Source organism: Sus scrofa, chromosome 7, assembly GCF_000003025.6.
Source record: "Sus scrofa isolate TJ Tabasco breed Duroc chromosome 7, Sscrofa11.1, whole genome shotgun sequence".
Classification (NCBI taxonomy): domain Eukaryota; kingdom Metazoa; phylum Chordata; class Mammalia; order Artiodactyla; family Suidae; genus Sus; species Sus scrofa.
Genome location: NC_010449.5, coordinates 58,311,297 through 58,331,368, shown reverse-complemented (window position 1 = coordinate 58,331,368; position 20,072 = coordinate 58,311,297). Strand labels below are relative to the sequence as shown.

Sequence of the window (20,072 nt, the reverse complement as noted above, 5' to 3'; positions counted from 1 at the left end):
GCCTACGCCACAGCAATGCCAGATCTGAGCCGCATCTGCGACCTACACCACAGCTCACAGCAACGCCAGATCTTTAACCCACTGAGCAAGGCCAGGGATCAAACCCGCAACCTCATGGTTCCTAGTCAGATTCGTTTCTGCTGTGCCACGATGGGAAATCCCAAATCAACCTCTTTTTTTTTTTTTTTTTTGTCTTTTGTCTTTTGTTGTTGTTGTTGCTATTTCTTGGGCCGCTCCCGCGGCATATGGAGGTTCCCAGGCTAGGGGTTGAATCGGAGCTGTAGCCACCAGCCTACGCCAGAGCCACAGCAACACGTGATCCGAGCCGCGTCTACAACCTACACCACAGCTCACGGCAACGCCGGATCATTAACCCACTGAGCAAGGGCAGGGACCGAACCCGCAACCTCATGGTTCCTAGTCGGATTCGTTAACCACTGCGCCACAACGGGAACTCCCCAAATCAACCTCTTACACCAACTTCTGATAGCTCCTTGTCATTTAATTTTCCATACCCCAAAGGACAGGAGTTTGTCTTGAGACCCATATACCTCCAGCCCCACCACGAAGCCAGGCCAGGCGGGAGGGAGCCAGCTTTGTTCCCCTTCCTGCATCTTCCGCAGGCCATCATCTTGCCACGTTCAGCTCTTCAGGGCCTGACCTGAGTGAACATGACAATGGTAATGAGTGTTTTCTGAGACTTGTGGCGGGGAGATTGTGGGCGTAGGTAAAGCTCAGCTGCTCTCCTTGGTGCGGGGGCAAAGGCACTGCTCCCCGCCCTCCATCTGCCCCAGCCCGGGGAATCCAGTCCTTGGGCGACCTGGGAGAGAAGCACCCGCTGCCCCCCAGCCCTTTCTGGCATCTTGCTGCTCTGGCTCTACTTCTCAGGGTTGAGGCCCTGACTATGGGATGCTGGGGGCAAGGCTGGGGGAGAAGGAGACTTTTGGAATTTGGTTTCAGTGGAGGGAGCAGCAGCTGAAGGGGCACCTGGTGGGGGGAGACAGATGCTCAGAGCCGGGAATAACGATGTACCCCAGAAAGGTGCTACCTGCCCCCATCCACGTGACCTGGGGATCAGAGAGGAAACTGAGCTGGGACACATGCATCCCTATGTTCAGAGCCTGGAGGCACCACTGCCTGGAGCTCCAGTGCTGGAGGCAACTCCCCTCCCCAATTCTCGTGACCACATGGAGCCTTGGGTCCTGTTTCTGTCCACTCCCCTTCTGCATCATTTCTGGGGGCTTGTGGAGGATGGCTGGGATAAGTGGAGCCTGTTTAGAGGATTTTGCTTGACCACCCCTGGGTCACCCCCATGAAAGGGGATGCGCTATTGGGGTGCAGTGACTGTACCACCAGCTCTGTCAACACCCACTGGGAAATGTCTGCATGAGACCTTGGCACTGGGGGAGCAGACCCCACCCAGAAAAAACCCCCAGGGGGAGCAGGAAGGACTGACCTCTGTACCTCACTGTGTATGGCTGAACTGCCGGAAGCAGGTCTTCCTCTTCAGCACCTGGGGTGGGAAGGAGGGGCTCAGGCCCAGCTCCCTGGCTGGCAGCCCCTCAGCTCAGCTTTATTCAGGGGGTCAAGGGCCCAGCCTGCCTCCCAAGAAGGAGCCCCAGGCCCAGTCAGCTACTCACCAGGACAAGGGCGAGTGCAGTGAGCAGGAAGCCCAGAACGAGGAGAACCACAGCATAGCTGGGGAGGGTGATGCCAGGCTGACCTGAGGTTCAGAACAAAGCAGGGAGTTGATGGCTGGGGTGGCTCCCCACCCCTCTAGACCACAAACCCCTGAGAAGGCAAAGCCAGGCCTGCAGAACTGTCTTGGGCGAGGGATCCTGGCCCACAATCTACTGTAGGAGCAGAGCTCTGGAGCTGGGGCCACCTTGGGGGGCTTCCTGGAAGAGGCAGCATTGTCAGAGGACAGAGATGGAGGGAAGCAGGGAGAGGGGCACTGACCAAGGTCTGGGTTGATCACCTCCAGCAAGAGGCCCTCAGCTTCCTGCAGGGCGGGCAGAGCCTGGAGCACGCAGTCCTGCACGAGGGCTTGGACCGGCGCGGCCCTGAAGAAGGTGGCACCCACCCAGGCGGTCAGGGTGTTGGGCCTGGCAGGAGGATCACAATGGATGTCAGGGGGGCTAACCGGCCAGGGGGGTCTCAGAAGGTCATTTCTCTGAGCCTCTGGCCTCACCCCAGAGTCCATCCCTGAGCCACCCCGGACTTACTGGAATTTCACCACCACTTGGCCAAAGTTCTGCAGTGGTCTGAGGACAGCAGTCAGCTAGGGGTCAGGAGAGGACAAAGAGGGTCACAGCTCCACTGAAGCCTCATCGGGTCCCCTCCACGACTCCTTCTGCTCCTCCCTTCCTTTCCTCCCCAACCCTCACTTCACCCATCTCGTCAGGTTCCCCTGAAGGTTCCAGAACTTAGGGCTGGTTTTGTCCTTCCAGGCCTTGTTGAAGGGCTGGTCCACAATCTGCAGCCACACCTCATACAGCACCAGCTCTGCCTTCTCCCCTAGAGTGATGGGGAGGGGCCGTCAGCCTAAGCCTCCCTCCTTGGACACTTGGCATAAGGCTGAGCCCCGACCCAGGGCTGCACGCCCCAAGCTTGAATGCTCTTGGCCAGCAGTCAGCCAAATCCAGTCTGAGGTTCAATCCAGCCCCAGCGCCTGTTTATGGACAGCCCAGGAGGTAAGAATAGATTTCTTTCTTTCTTTTTTTTTAATTATAGGGCCGCACCTGCGGCATATGGAAGTTCCCAGGCTAGGGGTTGAATCAGAGCTATAGCCGCCAGCCTACACCACAGCCACAGCAATGCAGGATCCGAGCCGTGTCTGTGACCTACACCACAGTTCATGGCAACACTGGATCCTTAACCCACTGAGTGAGGCCAGGGATCAAACCTGCATCCTCATGGATGTTAGTCGGGTTCTTAACCCACTGAGCCATGCTGGGAACTCCAGATTTCACATTTTTAAATAGTTGAAAAACATCAAAGGGATGTGATTTTGTGGCACATCAAAGCTATGTGATACAAATTTCTATATCTACCAAGTTGTACTGGCACACAGCCATGCCTGCCTATCTAAGGCTGTGTGCAGCTGCCTTCTCGCTATAAGGGAGCAATGGAGTAACTATGACAGAGAGCTGATGGCCCCCAGAGCTTAAAATACACAGAAAGCTTGCAGCCCCCGCTTCAATCTAACTACGCTGCTCACTCCCAGAATCGATGTGAGTGAAGCAGGAGGTCCTGCTGGTACTTGAGCTGATGCTGAAGTAGTTTCTATTAACCTTGCTCTGTTCTGCTGAGAGAAGTGGAAGAAAACCACTCCTGATGGAAAGGGCTCATGGACATAAACAGTGCCGCCCTCCTCCAGAGAGTGGGGGGAGCTCTAGTGTCTGCCCTCTGTGCTTGGAAGGTTGAAGAGGGAACAGGCCCCATCGCTGGCAACTGGCTCCCTGAGGAGGGGGAGGGATGGCGCTTCCAGCCTGCAGAGTGTGGATGCCAAACCACCAATCCTGCTGCACCCCGGGCTGTGGGCACCTGGGGACAGCTGTGGATGGGGTGTGAGGCAAAGCCTAAAAGAAGGCAGCACCGGGCCTCCTCAGGAGGCCGCGAGGATAGGGCGGGGCTGGGAGCCAGCCAGGTAGGTGGGTCAGCCCCTTCTGTGGCCAAAAAGGCTCCTCAGAGCAGCCCTAGGCTGCGCAGCTGGAGTGACTAACCAGACCTAGAAATCCCCTACCATGGGTGTTGAACTGATGGCCTGTGAGGGGTTGCACAGCTCTGCAGATCTGGCACTGGGGGGAGAGCTGGGTACTTTATTAGTGGGACAAATCTTTATGTGAGGGCTCCCTGAGGGCCCCGACCGTAAGAGAGGTAACTGGACCATCCTGTCTCTCTGATCCCGACTTCTCATCTCCGTCCCGCTCTCTCTCCAAGGCTCTACATCCAGTTCCTCTCTGTAGCCCCAGCACACAAGAATTTGTGGTTGATATGAAATTCTGTCCATTCTCCAGAGGAGGAACACTGAGACCCAGAGAGCGTAAGAGGCTGCAGGCCAAAGACACACAGGGATCCCGGCCCTGACTCACCATTGGCCGTGATGCTGGATTTCTGGACAGCGGGATCCATTATGTTCTGGGCCAGGTGATTGGCCAAGCCTTGGAGGTGGGTACTGATGGGGGCCTGGAACTTGTATTCAATGTAAACACCCACCCATTGGTCCACATTGCTAGGGTGAGGACAAGGGGAGAGGGAAGGGGTTACAGGCTCCAGCAGCACATGTTCTGGAAGCAGGTGTCCAGCCTCTCCCCCCCAGCACACCTGGAGGCATGGGGCTTCCTAGCTCCTAAGGCAGAGCTTTACAGGACTAGCCGGAGCTACTTGAAACAAAACCCTCCCCTGGGTGGCCCCCATGGACTGGCTAGGAGTCATGAGATGGAGCTGCCCCTTGGCCCCCAAGAGAGAAAGCAGGGCAGGCTGGGTGGCAGGGGGAGAGCCCACCTGAAGAGGAGCAGGGGGCCTTGCTGTGGATGCACCGGGAAGAATCCTGACGCCACGGGCGTGACCTGTGGGGAATCCTGGAGGTCAAGGCGAGCCAGGGGTGTCTCTCTTGAGATCCGGTGTGCAGTGGGGCAGGACGAGGGTGAGGCGAGTGAGGATCTCAATTTTTTTTTTTTTTTAGGGCCACCCCCACAGCATATGGAGGTTCCCAGGCTAGGGGCTGAATTGGAGCTACTGCTGCCAGTCTACACCACAGCCACAGCAACACCAGACCCGAGCCGTGTCTGCAACCTACACCACAGCTCACGGCAACGCCAGATCCTTAACCCACTGAGTGAGGCCAGGGATCGAACCTGCAACCTCATGGTTCCTAGTCAGATTCATCTGCACTGCACCATGACGGAAACTCTGAGGATCTCTTTAAACATGGTGTCCTGGGTGCCTCACTCACGTACCCTAGTGCTGGCCCTGGGTAGGGGTGTCTGGTTACAGGGTCTAGCCCCTGGGACAGAGCTGTCACCTCCCTCAGACAAACTTTCACCCCTGGGGAAGGGCATCACCCCTTAAACGGGAGCCCCTGGGGCAGGGCTGTGTGCCCTCTACACCTGCCTCCCCTACCCCTCACCCCTGAGTCCCAGAGGCCTGCAGTCAAGGCAGGCAAAGCCAGTGTCCCAGGCCTTGGAGGGAGGGCAAGAGGCCACCTCACCTGTCTGAGGATCTTCTCTTCCAAGAGGACAAAGGGGGCAGAGCCGGGCAGGAGGAGCAGGGGCTGGAAGGGCCTCATGGCCGTGAATTGGATGGTGATGGTCTCCAGGGCCAGGTCACTCAGGTTGGACCCTGTGGAACCACAGGTAGGGGTTCAGGAGGGGTCGGGAGCCTCCTCACCCACCACACCCCGTCTCATGGTGGGGCCGGAGCTGGGCCCCTCTAGGAGAACCCCCAGCCTTCCCCGGGGGTGGGGGAAGAGGCACTGAGGTGGGTGTGGGGGCAGGCGGGGCAGAGACTCACCATCAGAGGCCAGGCTGCTCCCATCCAGGGACAGGTTCCCCAACATCTGCCCTGCGGCCTTGACCTTGCGGTATAGAGTCCAGAGGACGTCACGGGCTGAGGGCCCCGGGGCCTGGCCCCCAAACACAAGGGAGGCATTCACGGCCACAGTTCCAGGCCTGTGGACAGACACACATCCTCACCGTGGCATGCCCTGGGGGCTGGAAGGGGACATGGCTGCTACACAAGTTGGCCAGTGTCCCAAGGGGAGTCCACTGGGGAAGCCACCGACTGATTCCCCGTGTGATGTCACCCCTGAGCCTCAGCTGCCCCCTCGATAAAAGGGGGATAACGACTGTCTTGTTGTAGGGGTGGCATGAGGACTAATGGTGCAGCCAGCAGAACAGGAGCCAGGTGCTCGGGGAAAGCAAAGTCCCTCGGTCACCCCTGCAAACTGGCATTAATGCAAACACAGGGAATGCCAGCCAGGAAGACCATAGCTGTGAGCAATCACGAAGTTGCCTGAGCCACACCGAGAAAAACCTCTTTGGTGGCATCACAAGAAGCAGGGGGTCTGGGAAGAGGGAGGTGACAGGCCTGAGGAGTCTCTGAACGCCTGGGGGAGGGAGACCGATGGGCCATGTCCTGTGGCGGCAGCCTGGCCTGAGCGCAGGGTTGAAGGAGTTTGCAGGGAGAAACCTGAAAACAAGCAGGCTTAGGATCCAGAATCACTTTCCTGTATCCTTTCCCAGAGTACCTGTTCTGTGCTATGCCATCCTGGGGCTGGGGAGCCAAAGCTTCTGTTCAGACTCAGGGCAGGGAATTCAAAGAGAGAGATTTCAGTTCCTTATAAGGGGGAACTTCCTGGGAGTTTCCTGGTAAAACGGTGGGTTAAGGATCCGGCGTTCTCATGGCTGTGGCTCGGGTCATTGCTATGAAAAAGGCTGGGTTGGGGCAGGGAGGCCTTTCTAACAAGCTGGGATCAAGGCCTGGAAAGATAGTGGTGGTGAACTTCCCATCACTAGGCATAATCAAGCTTCTAAATTTCTGCACTGGGAGGGATCTGCCGATAGGACTCAAAGTCTACACTGAGTTCAACTCAAGCGGGGCTGTGATGATTTGGACCTTTTGACCTTTTATCTGAGACTGCAGGGCTAGCAGTGCTAGCACATCTGGCTTTAGGTCCCCACCCCCCAACATCCCCAGAGGCTCAGAACCAGAAAGGGCCCCTCCCCCAGCATATTTGCATCAGTTTACATGTCATTTCTGGGCTCCTGGCCCAGGGAAGTGTCCCCTTCCTTCCCCATCACACCCAGACAATGCCTGGCATCCCTGCTCAAATTCTGCAGCTGGAATTGGAGCTCAGAGCAGGCAAGAGGTCACCTGAGGTCACACAGCCAGGGGCAGAAGCAGAAGTGGGCCTCCTGCCTGCCCATGCAGGGCTCTTCCTGACTCCCACAGAGCTTCTGGCCATGGTGGGGCTGGGCAGGGCTGGGTGACTGGTCTTGTGGCCTGAGAAGGCACAGAACGGCTGGCAGACAGGGGCTGGACCCTGAGAGACGCACTCACTCACCTTAAGAGCAGGACGCTGACGCCCTCAAAACTGGAGAAGGCCTCATGATAGATGGACTGGAGCTGAGGACAGACAGATGTACTTGAGAGTCAGCAGGTGCCACCCCTCACTTCTCAGTATCAGCTCACTCTCGTCATCATCTCTCCTCTGGCCCCTGCTTTGGTTTTCTCAGTGACACCGTGGGCTTCCCAGGGCCACCCACACCTTCCCAGCATGGCTGCCGGAAACTACCTGCCAGTCGCCCTCTACTGAAAACCGCAGGGCAGCTCCAACTGTTCAGGAAACAGCCTTCCTAGGCCTTTCCTTCTCTGCAGTTTTGCTGCTAATTGCTCTCCAGTCCAGTTGTCCTGCTGACTGCCATCTCCCCTGGATGACAGCCCCTCCTCTTGTCTCTCTGCAGTCCCCCTCCTACCCTGCGCCTCAGCCTCTGCCCACCTTTTCCTCGCACATGCTGTTCCCACTGTCTAGAAAGCTCTTCCCTGTTTCATCGACTACCTTCTCTCCATCCCCGTTAAAATTCCCCTATCTCAGAAAGGCGTGCTCTGGGGAGTTCCTGCTGTGGCTCAGCAGTAATTAACCCAACTAGTATCCATGAGGATGTGGGTTCGATCCCGGCTTTGCTCAGTGGATTAAAGATCTGGCGTTGCCGTGAGCTGTGGTGTAGGTCACAGACATGGCTTGGATCCTGCATTGCAGTGGCTGTGGTGTGCACCAGCAGCTGCAGCTCCCATTCGATCCCTAGCCTGGGAACTTCCACATGCCATGCGTGTAGCGCTAAAAAGACAAAAAAAAAAAAAAAAGGTGTTCTCTGGGCACCCGCTAGCCCCCAGGATCTTAGTCACCCTGTCTGTCACAGCTCTTTTACAGAGCTTACTTTATGATTAGAGTTACAACCAGATTTGTTTGAACATTCACTTGATGTCTGTCTGCCCTGGAAGCAGGGGCCGTGCTTGGTTTTGCTGTTGTTCCCCGCAGCCCTTAGCATTGTAGCTGGTACAGCAGGCCCTCTGTGAGGTGTACGAATAAACGAATGAGTGAACATGTGGAAGAGAATCAGAGTGGCCCCCTGGAATGACAGATGACAGGCAGGAGGCCAGCGCACATTCTCTCCCTGGTGCTGAGGGCGGAGGTGGGTTGGGTTTGGGCCGTGGGAACTCTGCCTCACTCTGCCAGGGGGGGTGGCAGTTGAGGGCCTGTTGCTTCCTGATGGTGCTTTACACAGAGAAGTGCCACATGCTGCTTCCTCTGTTTCCTCAGATTCCGAGGATCCACCCCTGGGGAGTCCTCCCTGCATGCTCACTCTGGAACAGTCCCTGCCTGGCTCCCCTTCCTGCTGGAGCCACTCAAGGGACAGGGGTGCTTTTCTACTTGCTGGGCTGCCACCTTGCTCCCCACGTGCTCCTCCCCACCCTACGGAGAGGCACAGGGTAGGGTTCACTCATTCCACACTCCAAGGCCTCTGTGGGTGCCCAGCCCTGGGCCTGGATACCCTCAGGGGGCTGTGGTCTGCAAGGAGCAGCAGGCTGGGGTGGGACAGTGTGGGAAGGGCAGGCCACAGAGGGCGGGCTGCAGACTCTGTGGGGCAGGGGGTTTGAGTCACCAGGTGAGGGCCCGCCAACGAGACAGCCATCTCCAGGCGGCAAGGGCAGTGGAGGGTGTGAGGTGGTCCCAGATGGAGAATAGTACGTGCCAACGCACAGAGGTAAGGGGGCGGGGGCCACACTCCTGAGTGGAAGAAGGAAGAAGCCCCTACCTGGTGGCGGATGTTTTTGCTCAGCAGCTGGTACGCCGGGGAGGCAGGGTTCCCAAGCGCTGCTGAGAAGTCTTCACTGGTGATCCTGAAAGTCACTGAACGGGTCACACGACTACGTCCTGGGGAGGAGAATCCCGAGTCCTGCAAGGAGACAGCCTGCCCGGGATGAGGCGAGGATGATGACTTGGGGGAGGCAGCGTCTTCAGGGACACTTGCACAGCTAGAAGGAAGGCCAGGGGCACCTCTGAGGGAGAGGGTGGCCCAGGGGGCTGGGCCAGCTGCGACCGGCCCAGGCTGGACTGTCCCCTGAAGCGCAGCCTCTGTATCCACCAGGGGCGGCAGGGCAGCTGGGACACTAGAAACCTTGAAGAGAAGGCCTGTGGCCATGGGTGGGCGTGCAGACACAGGAGTGTCTGGAGAGATCCTGGCTCTGGTGGTGAAGGTGGAAACGGGGGCCAGGACTGGTGACAGTGATGTTGACAGAGGCAGAAGTGCAGGGGCTGGGGATGACAGGGGCAGTGACGGTGATGATGACCGTGAAGAGGGTGCCGTTGAGGGCACCGGCAACACCGAAGGACCCCTGGGCCCTGGGCCCAGACGGGATGCCAGACCACTTCCGGGTGACCTTGACCCCACTGTGAGGGCTGCAGCGACCGTGTCCAGCCTTGACCACACGGCTGCTCCAGGGAGATGAGGCTTTGTGGCAGCCGATGTGTTACTGATGGATGTAAACGAGGCAAGTGAGCCGTGGGATGCGGAGGACACAGCCTTCTCTGGGGTCCCTGGAGCCAGTGTTGGAGGTGGGGAGGGCCCTGGCCTGGAGTTGCTGGCCTCTGTTGCCGACAGTCCCTGGGCACTGGGGCTGGAGGTGGGCCTGCCCACGGGCCAGGCCAGCCACTGTGGAGATCCAGATGTGGATACAGGAGTGGTGGGGGGAGGCAGTGTTCCAGCCGGCTGTTTGGTTGATCCAGAGGTGATGAAGATCCTCAGAGCAGGAGCATGGACTGGATCAGACAACCCGGAGAGCTCAATGGACTTTGGCTCACCGGCAAGATGCCTTGGGCCAGGAGAAGCATGCAGTGGTGCAGTAGAGGCTGTCCCTGGAGACCCAGGGGCTAAGATCTCTGCAGATCCAGTCACATAGGATGCTGGCTGGGACTTAGGAACCCCATGCGCTGTGGGCGCAGCTACTGCTGATGGAGCTGAGGTGGGTGTGGCCCTGCCTGAGGCCTCAGCAGCTCCCAAAGGATCAGCCTGCTCTGAGAGGACATACAAGCCCAGGGGCAAGCCTAGAAGAGCTTGCTGCTTCCTAGATGCCTCTGGAAATAGGGCTCTTGCCCGCCTACCTGAAGCTTCCTCTGCCCTCTTGGCTGAGGGAGAGACTCCTGCAAGGACTGTCACCAAGGAGTTTAACGATGGGGGTGTCTTCTTGCTGCCACCTTGCAAAGCAGATGTGCTAGAGGCCACAGGAAACCAGCCCAGGACTTTGTGAGCAGGAAGAAGGGGAAGAGCAGAAGCTGAGACCACCAGGACTGCTGCAAAACAAAAGAGCAGTTCTGCCCGCCACGCAATGGGGTGCAATTGGCCCAGAGCCCCTCAGAGGCTCTGCCTTCCCTGCTGCTGCCACCTCCCTTGTCTAGGGGTTCTAAGGAGACCTGACCCCTGACCCCGGCTGTGCCCCAAACCACTCGGCTATCTGGGGAGAAACCTCCCCTCTCTGATCCTAGCCCATGAGAGACCCGGGAACCCTGCCCTGCCGCCAGAAAGGGGGACCTTGAGGGAAAAGGGCCTGCTCCCACCCCAGCAGGATCCCTCCCCAAGGGAAGCCTTCTCTGCCAAGACCCAGACTGCTGGATGCTGGGAAGGGCTGTGCAACCCTCCACCAAGTGAAAAAGGCAGTTACCTTATCACAGTCCCAGAACTCAGGATGGTTGAGCGCTGAAGGGGCAGGAGGTAGGGGATGGGGAGGGGACCATCTCTGAAAACCGTAATACCACACTTGGCTACAAGTGTGCACCGAGCCCCATGGGGTGGGGGGGCAACCCCGTGCCAGGTTCCCCCAAGTGGGTGATTCCTAATGCCCTCAGGGAGCCCAAGCCTGGGGGATGAAGGAAGGGCTCCTGACCCTGTCTTAGGATCCTCTGAGGAGTTCCTGTCATGGCTCAGTGGTTAACGAACCCGACTAGCATCCATGAGGATGCGGGTTCGGTCCCTGGCCTCACTCAGTAGGTTAAGGATCCAGTGTTGCTGTGAGCTGTGGTGTAGGTTGCAGGCTGGGCTTGCATCCCTCATTGCTGTGGCTGTGGTGTAGGCTGGCAGCTGTAGCTCCGATTCAACCCCTAGCCTGGGAACTTCCACGTGCCATGGGTGCAGCCCTAAAAGGACAAAAAAAAAAAAAATCCTCTGAGCTGACCAAACCCAGGCTGACATGAAGACAGGGTAGGTCAGCCCTGATGTGGGAGTCCCAGGTGAGCAGGTGGGGTCTGGGGTGGGCCCCCCCACCCCCAAGTCAGCCTGCCCTAGCTCTACTCACCAGCCAGGAGAATTCCAGGGGCTGAAAGCCATTGCCTGCCCATGCCGAAGGCTCCTGCTCAGGCTTCTATGCCTCCAGAACCAGATGGAAGGTGGCAGATGGAAGACGTCCACTCAGATCCCCCTTCAGGAAAGGAATGTTGCCCAGCTGTGAGCTCTGGTTAGTTGACGTCTCCAGCTACCCCCTGAGCGGCATCGCTGCCCTGCAGCTCAGGGGCAAACACTGCTGCCTGAGCCTCCAGCACAGCTCTTCTCCACGGGACTGCAGACCCTGTTGAATGGGGACCTTATGTGCCAGCCTCACAGCCCAAGAGGTTATAGACCTGAAAACCTATTGAAGAAGAGTAAGGGAGTTCTCGATGTGGTGCAGCAGGAACGAACCCAACTAGTATCCCTGAGGATGAGGGTTCAATCCCTGGCCTTGCAGTGGGTCGGGGGTCCAGTATTGCCATGAGCTGTGGTGTAGGTCATCCATGGTTTGGATCCCGCATGGCTATGGCTGTGTCTGTGGCCAGCAGGTGCAGCTCCGATTTAACCCCCAGTCTGGGAACTTCCATATGCCATAGGTGCAGCCCTAAAAAGAAAAAAGAAAAAAAAAGGAAGAAGAGTGGAAAGTTCTGTCCAATCTTTAAATGTGAGGTGGGGTGCTCTTCCTAGAGGTGGGGAGGGTCTCAATGGTATACTCTGGGTGGAGTTGGGGGTGTTAGTGGTGCTGATGCCTGTGGCCATGGTGGCAGTCCTGGTAGAGTTGTGACAATGGCAGAGATGCTAAATACACTGGGAGCTCTGCTTGTGTCCTGGGAGGCAGGACTTAACAGAGGGCAGTGACACTAACAGAGACCCTCTATATCCTGCCCCAACTCCCAGCCCATCAGGCAGGGGGAGGTGGGGCGGCTGGAGGAGAGCACACTAGTCCCCGACTGGGCCCACGTGGAATCCCAGTCAGAGACCTGAAATGGGAACACTGGGGTGGAGGTGGATGGGCTTTATAGGTTGAGGGGTCCTTCCCGGGTCCCCCTGCAGACCTAGCATTTGGGGCAGACCCAGAATGGTGTGGGGTCTCAAGCAAGGCTTCCTCTGGTCTTTGCTGCAGCCATTCTCTCTACACCCCTCCAGACACAGGAGAAGGGCCTGGGCGCCCTAAGGAGCTTTACGCAGGGAGGGCAGGGAGGGTGGGGGTCTGGTGCCTTCATGGGAGCAGACTCAACTGGGGCTCAGACCGTGCTCCATTCCCCCCCCCTTCCCCGCCACCACCACAGCAGCTATAGGAGATTTTCAGCTCTTTCAAAGCCTCTCCCACCAGGCTCCTGGCCTGTGTGAGACCTCCGAGAAGCACAGTGACCCATCCCAGATCCCTCAGAACAAGAAACCCTGCTTAAAGGGACATAATCCCCAGAACCCTTCACAGCAGGGGATCAGACAGGAAACTCCTGACCTTTTCACTTGCCCTTTGCCACCACCCAGCAACTCCTACCTGGATGCAGCCTTTCCCCGGACCTAGTCCCCTAAGGGAAAAAGTTCCTCCACGATCCAACTCCATCCAAACACATGTACCATCCCAGGTTCAGACAAACCCCTCAGGCCAGCCTGTTCCCACCCTCTGATCACAGCTCTACTGCTCTGTAAACCTGCACAGCTCTGTGTGCACAGCCGGAGGCTGCCATCTGCACCCAGCCCCTTCTGGTCCAGGCCTGGCCAGCTTGGGTGGATGCCTCCCCAGGGCAGGGAGGAGGTTTTGGTTTTTGACAACTTCTACAAACAGTCCTGGTTTCACTGCCCCCACTCACCCACCTGCCCTTCCACAAGCCCCCTCCCCTGGCCCGTGACTCCATCCACCAGGCCAGCCCATTCACTCTGCACCCCTACACCATCTCCCTCACCTGTGCCCCCAGGACACCTGAGTCTTACCTGGTGATGTTGGGAAGCCTGCCTCTGGAGGTGTCAGTGCTCCACAGAGGAGGTGGTAAATGCAGGACCAGCGGCCTCTACCTAATGCCCGCCCTGCCTGGCAGGGCCACCCCCTTCCCAGGCACCCTTGGGGTGAGGAAGATTTGGTTGCTGATGGCTCCAGTCCAAGAGCAAAGGCCACTCACATCCCAGGACACTGAGTCCTCATCTCCTGGCCCCTTCAGGCCAGACCAGGCGGGGGCCAAAGCTGGGGGCAGGGCTGAACATTCTCTCAGCACGGAGGCCAGCCTGGCAGCGACGCTCAAAGCAGGAGCTGCCAGGGACAGGGAGAGGGATAAGGGACAGAAACACGTCTGAAGGCCACCCACACCACCAGGCAAAGGCTTTTGGGTGGGAGCTGGGCACACGCTCGCACTCCCCACCAAGCCCCGATTCTACAGAGAAAGCTCAGTCCAGAACTAGACATCAGTGGAGTCCCTGCTGTGGTGCAAAGGGATCAGTGGCGTCTTGGGAGCACTGGGGCATACATTTGATCCCCATCCCAGCACAGTGGGTTAAGGATCTGGTGCTGCCACACTTGTGGCTTAGGTCGCAGCTTTGGCTGGGATCTGATCCTTGGCCTTGCAACTCGATATGCTGAGGGGCAACCAAAAAAACAAAAACAAAAACAAAAAACTAGACATTAGGGCTCAGCCTATGTCTAAGGTCAGGACTCAGGTTATGCACAGGGGTGGAGCTCAGTCTACTACAGCGTTGCTGCTAGAATTTGCATTTGAGCCAGGCTAGACCTGGGCTCTCTGCTCCATCCCAACACCTGAAATAACCTGCCCTCATACCTGAAATGAGTTGAATGGGAATTCTAGCCTCAGGTCAAGGATCTCAATAAAGGAACTTTTAGAAGATTGACACCCCCTGGGGCAGGATGGGGATCTGGCACAGAGGGTTGGGTACTATTCCTCCTCTCCTGGACCAGCTCAGGTCCCTCAACCAGGACCTTCCCTGGCACTGCAGCCTGTGGCAGGCAGTGCCTCACTCCTCCCCTGAGTTCTGATGCCTGAAAGGACCACAGTCTAGCCCAGTAATGCAGCCCCTCCACACCCTGCTCCCTAACCCAGCTGAGTGCAGGGGACCCCCACATTCTGTGATAATCCTTCCTAATGCTCAGCTCCCTGGGGCAGGAGGAGGGGCAGCACAGGAGGTCATCCTATGTCCTTAGTCCCACACCCAAAGAGTCCTGGAGGGCTCGAAAGCAGAGGACAAGGTGGGACCCCAAAGAAAGGAACAGGACAGGTCGTCCCAGGGCTGACCAGGAGACATTTGCCTAGATACACGGGCAGCGGGACAGGCGGATGCTTGGCTTTGCCTAGGTACCTTCCAGAGGAAAAGTTCCTCCAGCTTCAAAGATGAGTACAGGGCTGGGCCTCCCCTTCCTGGCTCTCTCTTCTGGGCTCCCAACCCTCTGTTGAAGGAGTGGGGGTAGGGGGCCAGCTTACAGTCCCCACATGTCCCTTGGCAAGTGCCTGCCGCATCCAGACCTCGACCCCCCGTCGGTTACCTTCTCCTCAGAGAAAGGTGACTATGATGGTTGGAGGGCTCCTGCCACTTGACTGGCACAGAATGGGGGGCTTGCAGGAGGAACAGAGAGAAGACTGTGGGGAAGCCTCTTCACCCTCTGCTGAATTCTCAATTCTATCCCTGCACTGGAAGCCTCCTCCTCTGGCTTCAGCCTGCTTGGCAGACCTTAGTCCTGGCCCCTCCCACCTTCTGCCATTATCACGGAGGTGTCCATGTGCCACCTCTGAGGAGGGACAGAAGAGGCAACAGCACCTTCCCAGCTAGCTGTGCTTCCAGGGAGGGTGTTCTGGCCGAGACAACAGACTTAGCTGAGTCAGCTCATGCACTGTCCAGCCATCCCCATCGTCCAACCACATCCCAGAGCCTCCAGTTCCCTCACTCAGGGACACAGCCAGGGTCTGGGAAGGGTCTCAGTTTATAGCCCTGCCGGCTGCCACATCACCCAGAGATCTGGGACATCCCCCCACCGCTTTCAAGCAGGTTGGCAGGGTCAGAATCATTCTGTGAGCCCCTGTGAGAGCAAGCACAAGCAGGTGTCCCTGCTGACTCAGACTGGCCACCTCCCTGCCTCTGGCCCTGCGTCTCTCCCTCCCACTTTTGTCCCATCTGCTGTCTGTCCCTCCTACCTGGGGGTATTGGTGCCCACGTAGGATACCTGGCCCCAGACCTGCCCTTTAATCTACCAAGGCGTGTTCTTCCAGGTCAGGGATCTGACACCCAATGCCATATTTTCTCAGATTTTTCTGCCGGGTTTGACATCTATCCTATGGGAACCTCTGGCTGGATTCCCCTTGGTCGCCAAGTCAAGCAGTGTTTGCTGCTGAAAAATGAAAAAAACAAAACAAAACAACAACAAAAAAGGAAAATCATGGCTCTCATACCGATGAAAAATGAACACACAGTAAAGACTATTTAACTCAGTATTAAGGAGGCACCCAGGCAGATGTCAACAACCAGTTCAAAGGTGAATTCAGTGAAGACTTACATTATATGGAATACAGGAACATTGAAATAAATTTACAGGAGTTCCTGTTGTGGCGCAGTGGTTAACGAATCCGACTAGGAACCATGAGGTTGCGGGTTCGGTCCCTGCCCTTGCTCAGTGGGTTAACGACCCGGCGTTGCCGTGAGCTGTGGTGTAGGTTGCAGACGCAGCTCGGATCCCACGTTGCTGTGGCTCTGGCGTAGGCCGGTGGCTACAGCTCCGATTCGACCCCTAGCCTGGGAACCTCCATATGCCGCAGGAGCGGCCCAAGAAATAGCAACAACAACAACAACAAAGACAAAAAAAAAAAAAAGAAAGAAAGAAATTTACAGATAGATGTAAAATTAGCTTTTTCCAGTGGTTGGGGGAGAGTCAATCAAATCTTCAGGGGCAGTCAATTTGCATGATTATAAACAAGAATTATTTTGCATTGCTATCCATCATCCACAATGTACAAACTGAAAAAAAAGGTGTTTGTTTTTAAAAAGTGTACAGAGCACCAGAAGAGTGTGTCTAATCAAAACATCGCATAGTTTACCCTTTGAAAATATCCAGACATTTTTTTTTTCCTATTCAAAATGTCCTTGCAGTGGTCAGACTCTCTGAGCTGTGGCGCAGAGGAAGTGGGACTTGGTACTGAGATGTCGGGGAAGGGTCCTGGGAGGAGAGGAGGACAGGATAGGAAAGGGGAGGGCACGAGCAGAGACCCCTACTTATCACTTCATATGCCTCCCATTCTTCATTACTACTATTATCCCTTATTATTGTCACTTCATATGCCTCCCATTCTTCATTACTACTATTATCCCTTATTATTAGCTGGCCACGGGGTGGTCCAGAATTAAGACTATTTCCCTTGTAGAGGGGTGTGACCATGTGACTCAGGTCTGGCCAATCAGATAAGAGGGCCATGAGGGATGTAGGGGAAGTGGCCCCAAAAGGAAAAGGTGCTACTCTTTGCCCTTCTCTTTCTTGCTAAAATGCGGAACTCAAGCTCTAGGATCACGAAGTACAGGCTATAAGTGGACGATAGAGCAAAGTGGAAGGTCCTAGACATCCTTCTGAAGTCACCTGACCAGCTGTGGACTGCTCACCTCCAAATTTGCTTGGTATGAGGGAAAAAAACGTTTATCTTATTGAAACCACTGTTTTTTGGGGGGTTTCTGTTTTTATTGCCCTAGACCTGACTTTACGCCTGTGTTGGGTGGCGTCTCTGCTTGACCTCCTCTCTCTGACTTGGCAGCGCCCAGTTCAGCGGATATGTGCAGGGCTCACTCAGTAGAGGCGGTGGGAGGTGACAGGCGCATGCATCGCTTTCAGGGAACCCGCATTTTCAGGCGCATTAGCCTTTCACAGTTTTCTGTTCTTCACCCCTCTCCGTGCCTCCCCAACACACACCCTCCACTAGAGTTACATGGAACCCTCATTTTTTCCACACTCATCCCCACCTCTATGCTTCTGCTCCTGACTTGAGAAGGAGTGGGTGGTATGACTTGCCCATTAACCAAGGAAGAAATTGGAAAAGCTGCACAATTATCACCTTTAATAAAAACTCTGGGGACTCCCTGTTGTGGTGCAGTGGAAACAAATCTGACTAGTATCCATGAGAATGTGGGTTCGATCCCTGGCCTTGCTCAATGGGTCAGGGATCTGGAGTTGCCATGAGCTGTGGTGTAGGTTTTGGACGAGGCTCCAAACCCACGTTGCTGTGGATGTGGGGTAGGCTGGTGGCTGTAGCTCTGATTGACCCCCTAGCCTGGGAACTTCCACATGCCGTAGGTACAGCCCTAAAAACAAATAAAAAAAAACCTCAGGCTGCAGAAAAACAAAAATCTGGTTGAATCGGCGCAATAGTAAAGAATTCCTAGACCAACAAGATACAGGAGGAGACAAAACTTCAGAGGGAGGCACACCATTGGAGCTGCTTTTCCCATGGGGTGTCTGCAACCCTAAAAAGGCAGCTGGGAAGCTGATCAGTACTTTCAACAGCTTCTAGGTTACTACAGAGACAAAAGTTGGAAGTCCAGGGCCTGCCAAAATTTGGGGCAGGGTGTGTGTATGGCTCTTAGAAACCTACAGGCCATTGGGTCAGGACACTCAGTGTCCTTGGGAGTGAGTGACGTGGCAGCAAGCCAGACCTCATGTAGACTGAAGCCTAGCTTTGAGTCTCAATCCCTAAAACTAGATTTAAATGATCTTTTTTTTGTGTGTGTCTTTTTTTTCCCCCCTAGGGCCACATCCACAGCATATGGAGGATCCCAGGCTAGGGGTCTAATCAGAGCTATAGCTGCCGGCCTACACCACAGCCACAGCAAAGCCAGATCAGAGCCACATCTGCGACCTACACCACAGCTCACGGCAACACCAGATACTTAACCCACTGAGCAAGGCCAGGGACCAAACCCACAACCTCATGGTTCCTAGTCAGATTCATTAACCACTGAGCCACAATGGGAACTCCAATTTAAATGATCTTTTAACTGCTAATGAATTAAAGTATCTGGTATAGGAAAACAAAACTGTCTGCGGAGGAAGATAACTTAATCTTAAGCCTCGAGACATTCCACAAACTAATTTTTAAAAATTGTTTGGCATACAACTAAGGCACCCGGGCACAGGAGAAAACAAGACAATATGAACCAGCAACCCTGCAGGAACAACCGACAATTAAAGCCACCCTCAGAGGATGGTGGCAAAACTCTCCAAGCCTGACTGGGGCAAGGGCTATTCATGAAGAGCGGAAGCTCTTGAGTTCTTAAACCAAAGCCAAGTGAACCTGTGAGGAGGGTTTTTTGGTTTTTTCTCTTTTAAAATCTAACCACCTCTTTTATTCCTTAGGTCACCACAATTCTGTGTCAACCTGTGAGAAGTTAAAATCAGTGAAGAGTTGTCATAAGAAGAGAACCAATGGCTGTCAAGTCGGTCATGTGTGAGCCAGTGGCAGCTGACACCTGTGCACCCAGAATGAGCCTCCTTAGTCCCGAGACAGGCCTGGAGAACACAGCACTGGGGGTGAGCGTCTGGGGCTGTGGCCTGGCCCTGGCCATGCTCAGAGCCCGTGGCCAGGGCACTGGCCTTTCCCCACAGCCTGGTTCTCTGGAGAGGGTTGCTGCTGCATTGGCTCTCACCCTACAGCTGGTGACATGTCAGTGGCTGGGCTGGACCACGTCTGCTCCTTGTCCCCACATAGGGTTTAACACACAAAGCAGGAGTTCCTGTCGTGGTGCAGTGGTTAACGAATCCGACTAGGAACCATGAGGTCGCGGGTTCGATCCCTGCCCTTGCTCAGTGGGTTAACGATCCGGCATTGCCGTGAGCTGTGGTGTAGGTTGCAGACACGGCTCGGATCCTGCGTTGCTGTGGCTCTGGCATAGGCCAGGGGCTGCAGCTCCGATTTGACCCCTAGCCTGGGAACCTCCATATGCCGCGGGAGCGGCCCAAAGAAATAGCAAAAAAGACAAAAAAAAAAAACAAAAAAAAAACCACAAAGCAAACAATCCTCAGCTCAAAGATAGTTTATGGAATATGGAGGCCTGGTTTGCAGAGAGGAAATTCATGAAGCCTTTCATCATGCCGAGTCTGTACCAGAAGCTGGAGAGTGACCCCAGGACAAAGATGTGGCTCGCTGATCCTACCTACTGGGAAACTGACAGAGCAACTGTGAAACAAGCCATTGGACCTGGGCATGAAACTGCAAAATCCCTGATCAGGACAACTTTCAGTGTCCTCCTCGGAGTGAGTATGAATGAGGAGGAAGAAGGTGCAACATCTCCACTACCACCTCCTCCCAAAGAGGAGACCAAGCCAGAGCTAATGGAAGAAGATCTTACAGAAAATAAGAAGCAGGCACTGAAAGAAAAAGAATTGGAGAATGATGCCTATAAAAAGAAAGAATTTGGGAGTTCCCGTCGTGGCACAGTGGTTAGCAAATCCGACTAGGAACCATGAGGCTGCGGGTTCGGTCCCTGCCCTTGCTCAGTGGGTTAAAGATCCAGCATTGCCGTGAGCTGTGGTGTAGGTTGCAGACGCGGCTCAGATCCCGCGTTGCTGTGGCTCTGGCGTAGGCCGGGGGCTACAGCTCCGATTCGACCCCTAGCCTGGGAACCTCTACATGCCTCGGGAGTGGCCCAAGAAATAGCAAAAAGACAAAAAAAAAAAAAAAAAAAAAAGAAAAGAAAGAAAAGAAAGAAAGAATTTGGAGTTCCTGCTGTGGCACAGTGGGTTAAGAATTTAATTGCAGTGGCTCAGGTCAT

General features: G+C 55.6%; 1 protein-coding gene across 3 annotated transcripts in view; it reads right to left on the bottom strand.

The window, feature by feature from the left end:
* LOC106504438 (taste receptor cell protein 1) overlaps nt 402-20,072 on the bottom strand; it is a 45,797-nt gene continuing 26,126 nt past the window's right edge. The window contains exons 2-14 of one of the 3 annotated variants that reach the window (XM_013978066.2): nt 11,353-11,475; nt 8,820-10,354; nt 7,067-7,128; nt 5,515-5,672; nt 5,213-5,343; nt 4,507-4,571; nt 4,095-4,234; nt 2,393-2,517; nt 2,226-2,281; nt 1,960-2,105; nt 1,641-1,723; nt 1,457-1,513; nt 402-661 (exon numbers count right to left, since the gene is read on the bottom strand). In XM_013978066.2, coding sequence (XP_013833520.1) covers nt 1,466-1,513; nt 1,641-1,723; nt 1,960-2,105; nt 2,226-2,281; nt 2,393-2,517; nt 4,095-4,234; nt 4,507-4,571; nt 5,213-5,343; nt 5,515-5,672; nt 7,067-7,128; nt 8,820-10,354; nt 11,353-11,395 — 2,592 coding nt within the window. In that variant the 5' untranslated portion in view covers nt 11,396-11,475 and the 3' untranslated portion in view covers nt 402-661; nt 1,457-1,465. Of the gene's footprint in view, nt 1,514-1,640; nt 2,106-2,225; nt 2,282-2,392; nt 2,518-4,094; nt 4,235-4,506; nt 4,572-5,212; nt 5,344-5,514; nt 5,673-7,066; nt 7,129-8,819; nt 10,355-11,352; nt 11,476-20,072 lie in introns of all 3 variants that reach the window. The other 2 variants (XR_002345820.1, XM_021099034.1) reach the window with 2 other exon arrangements.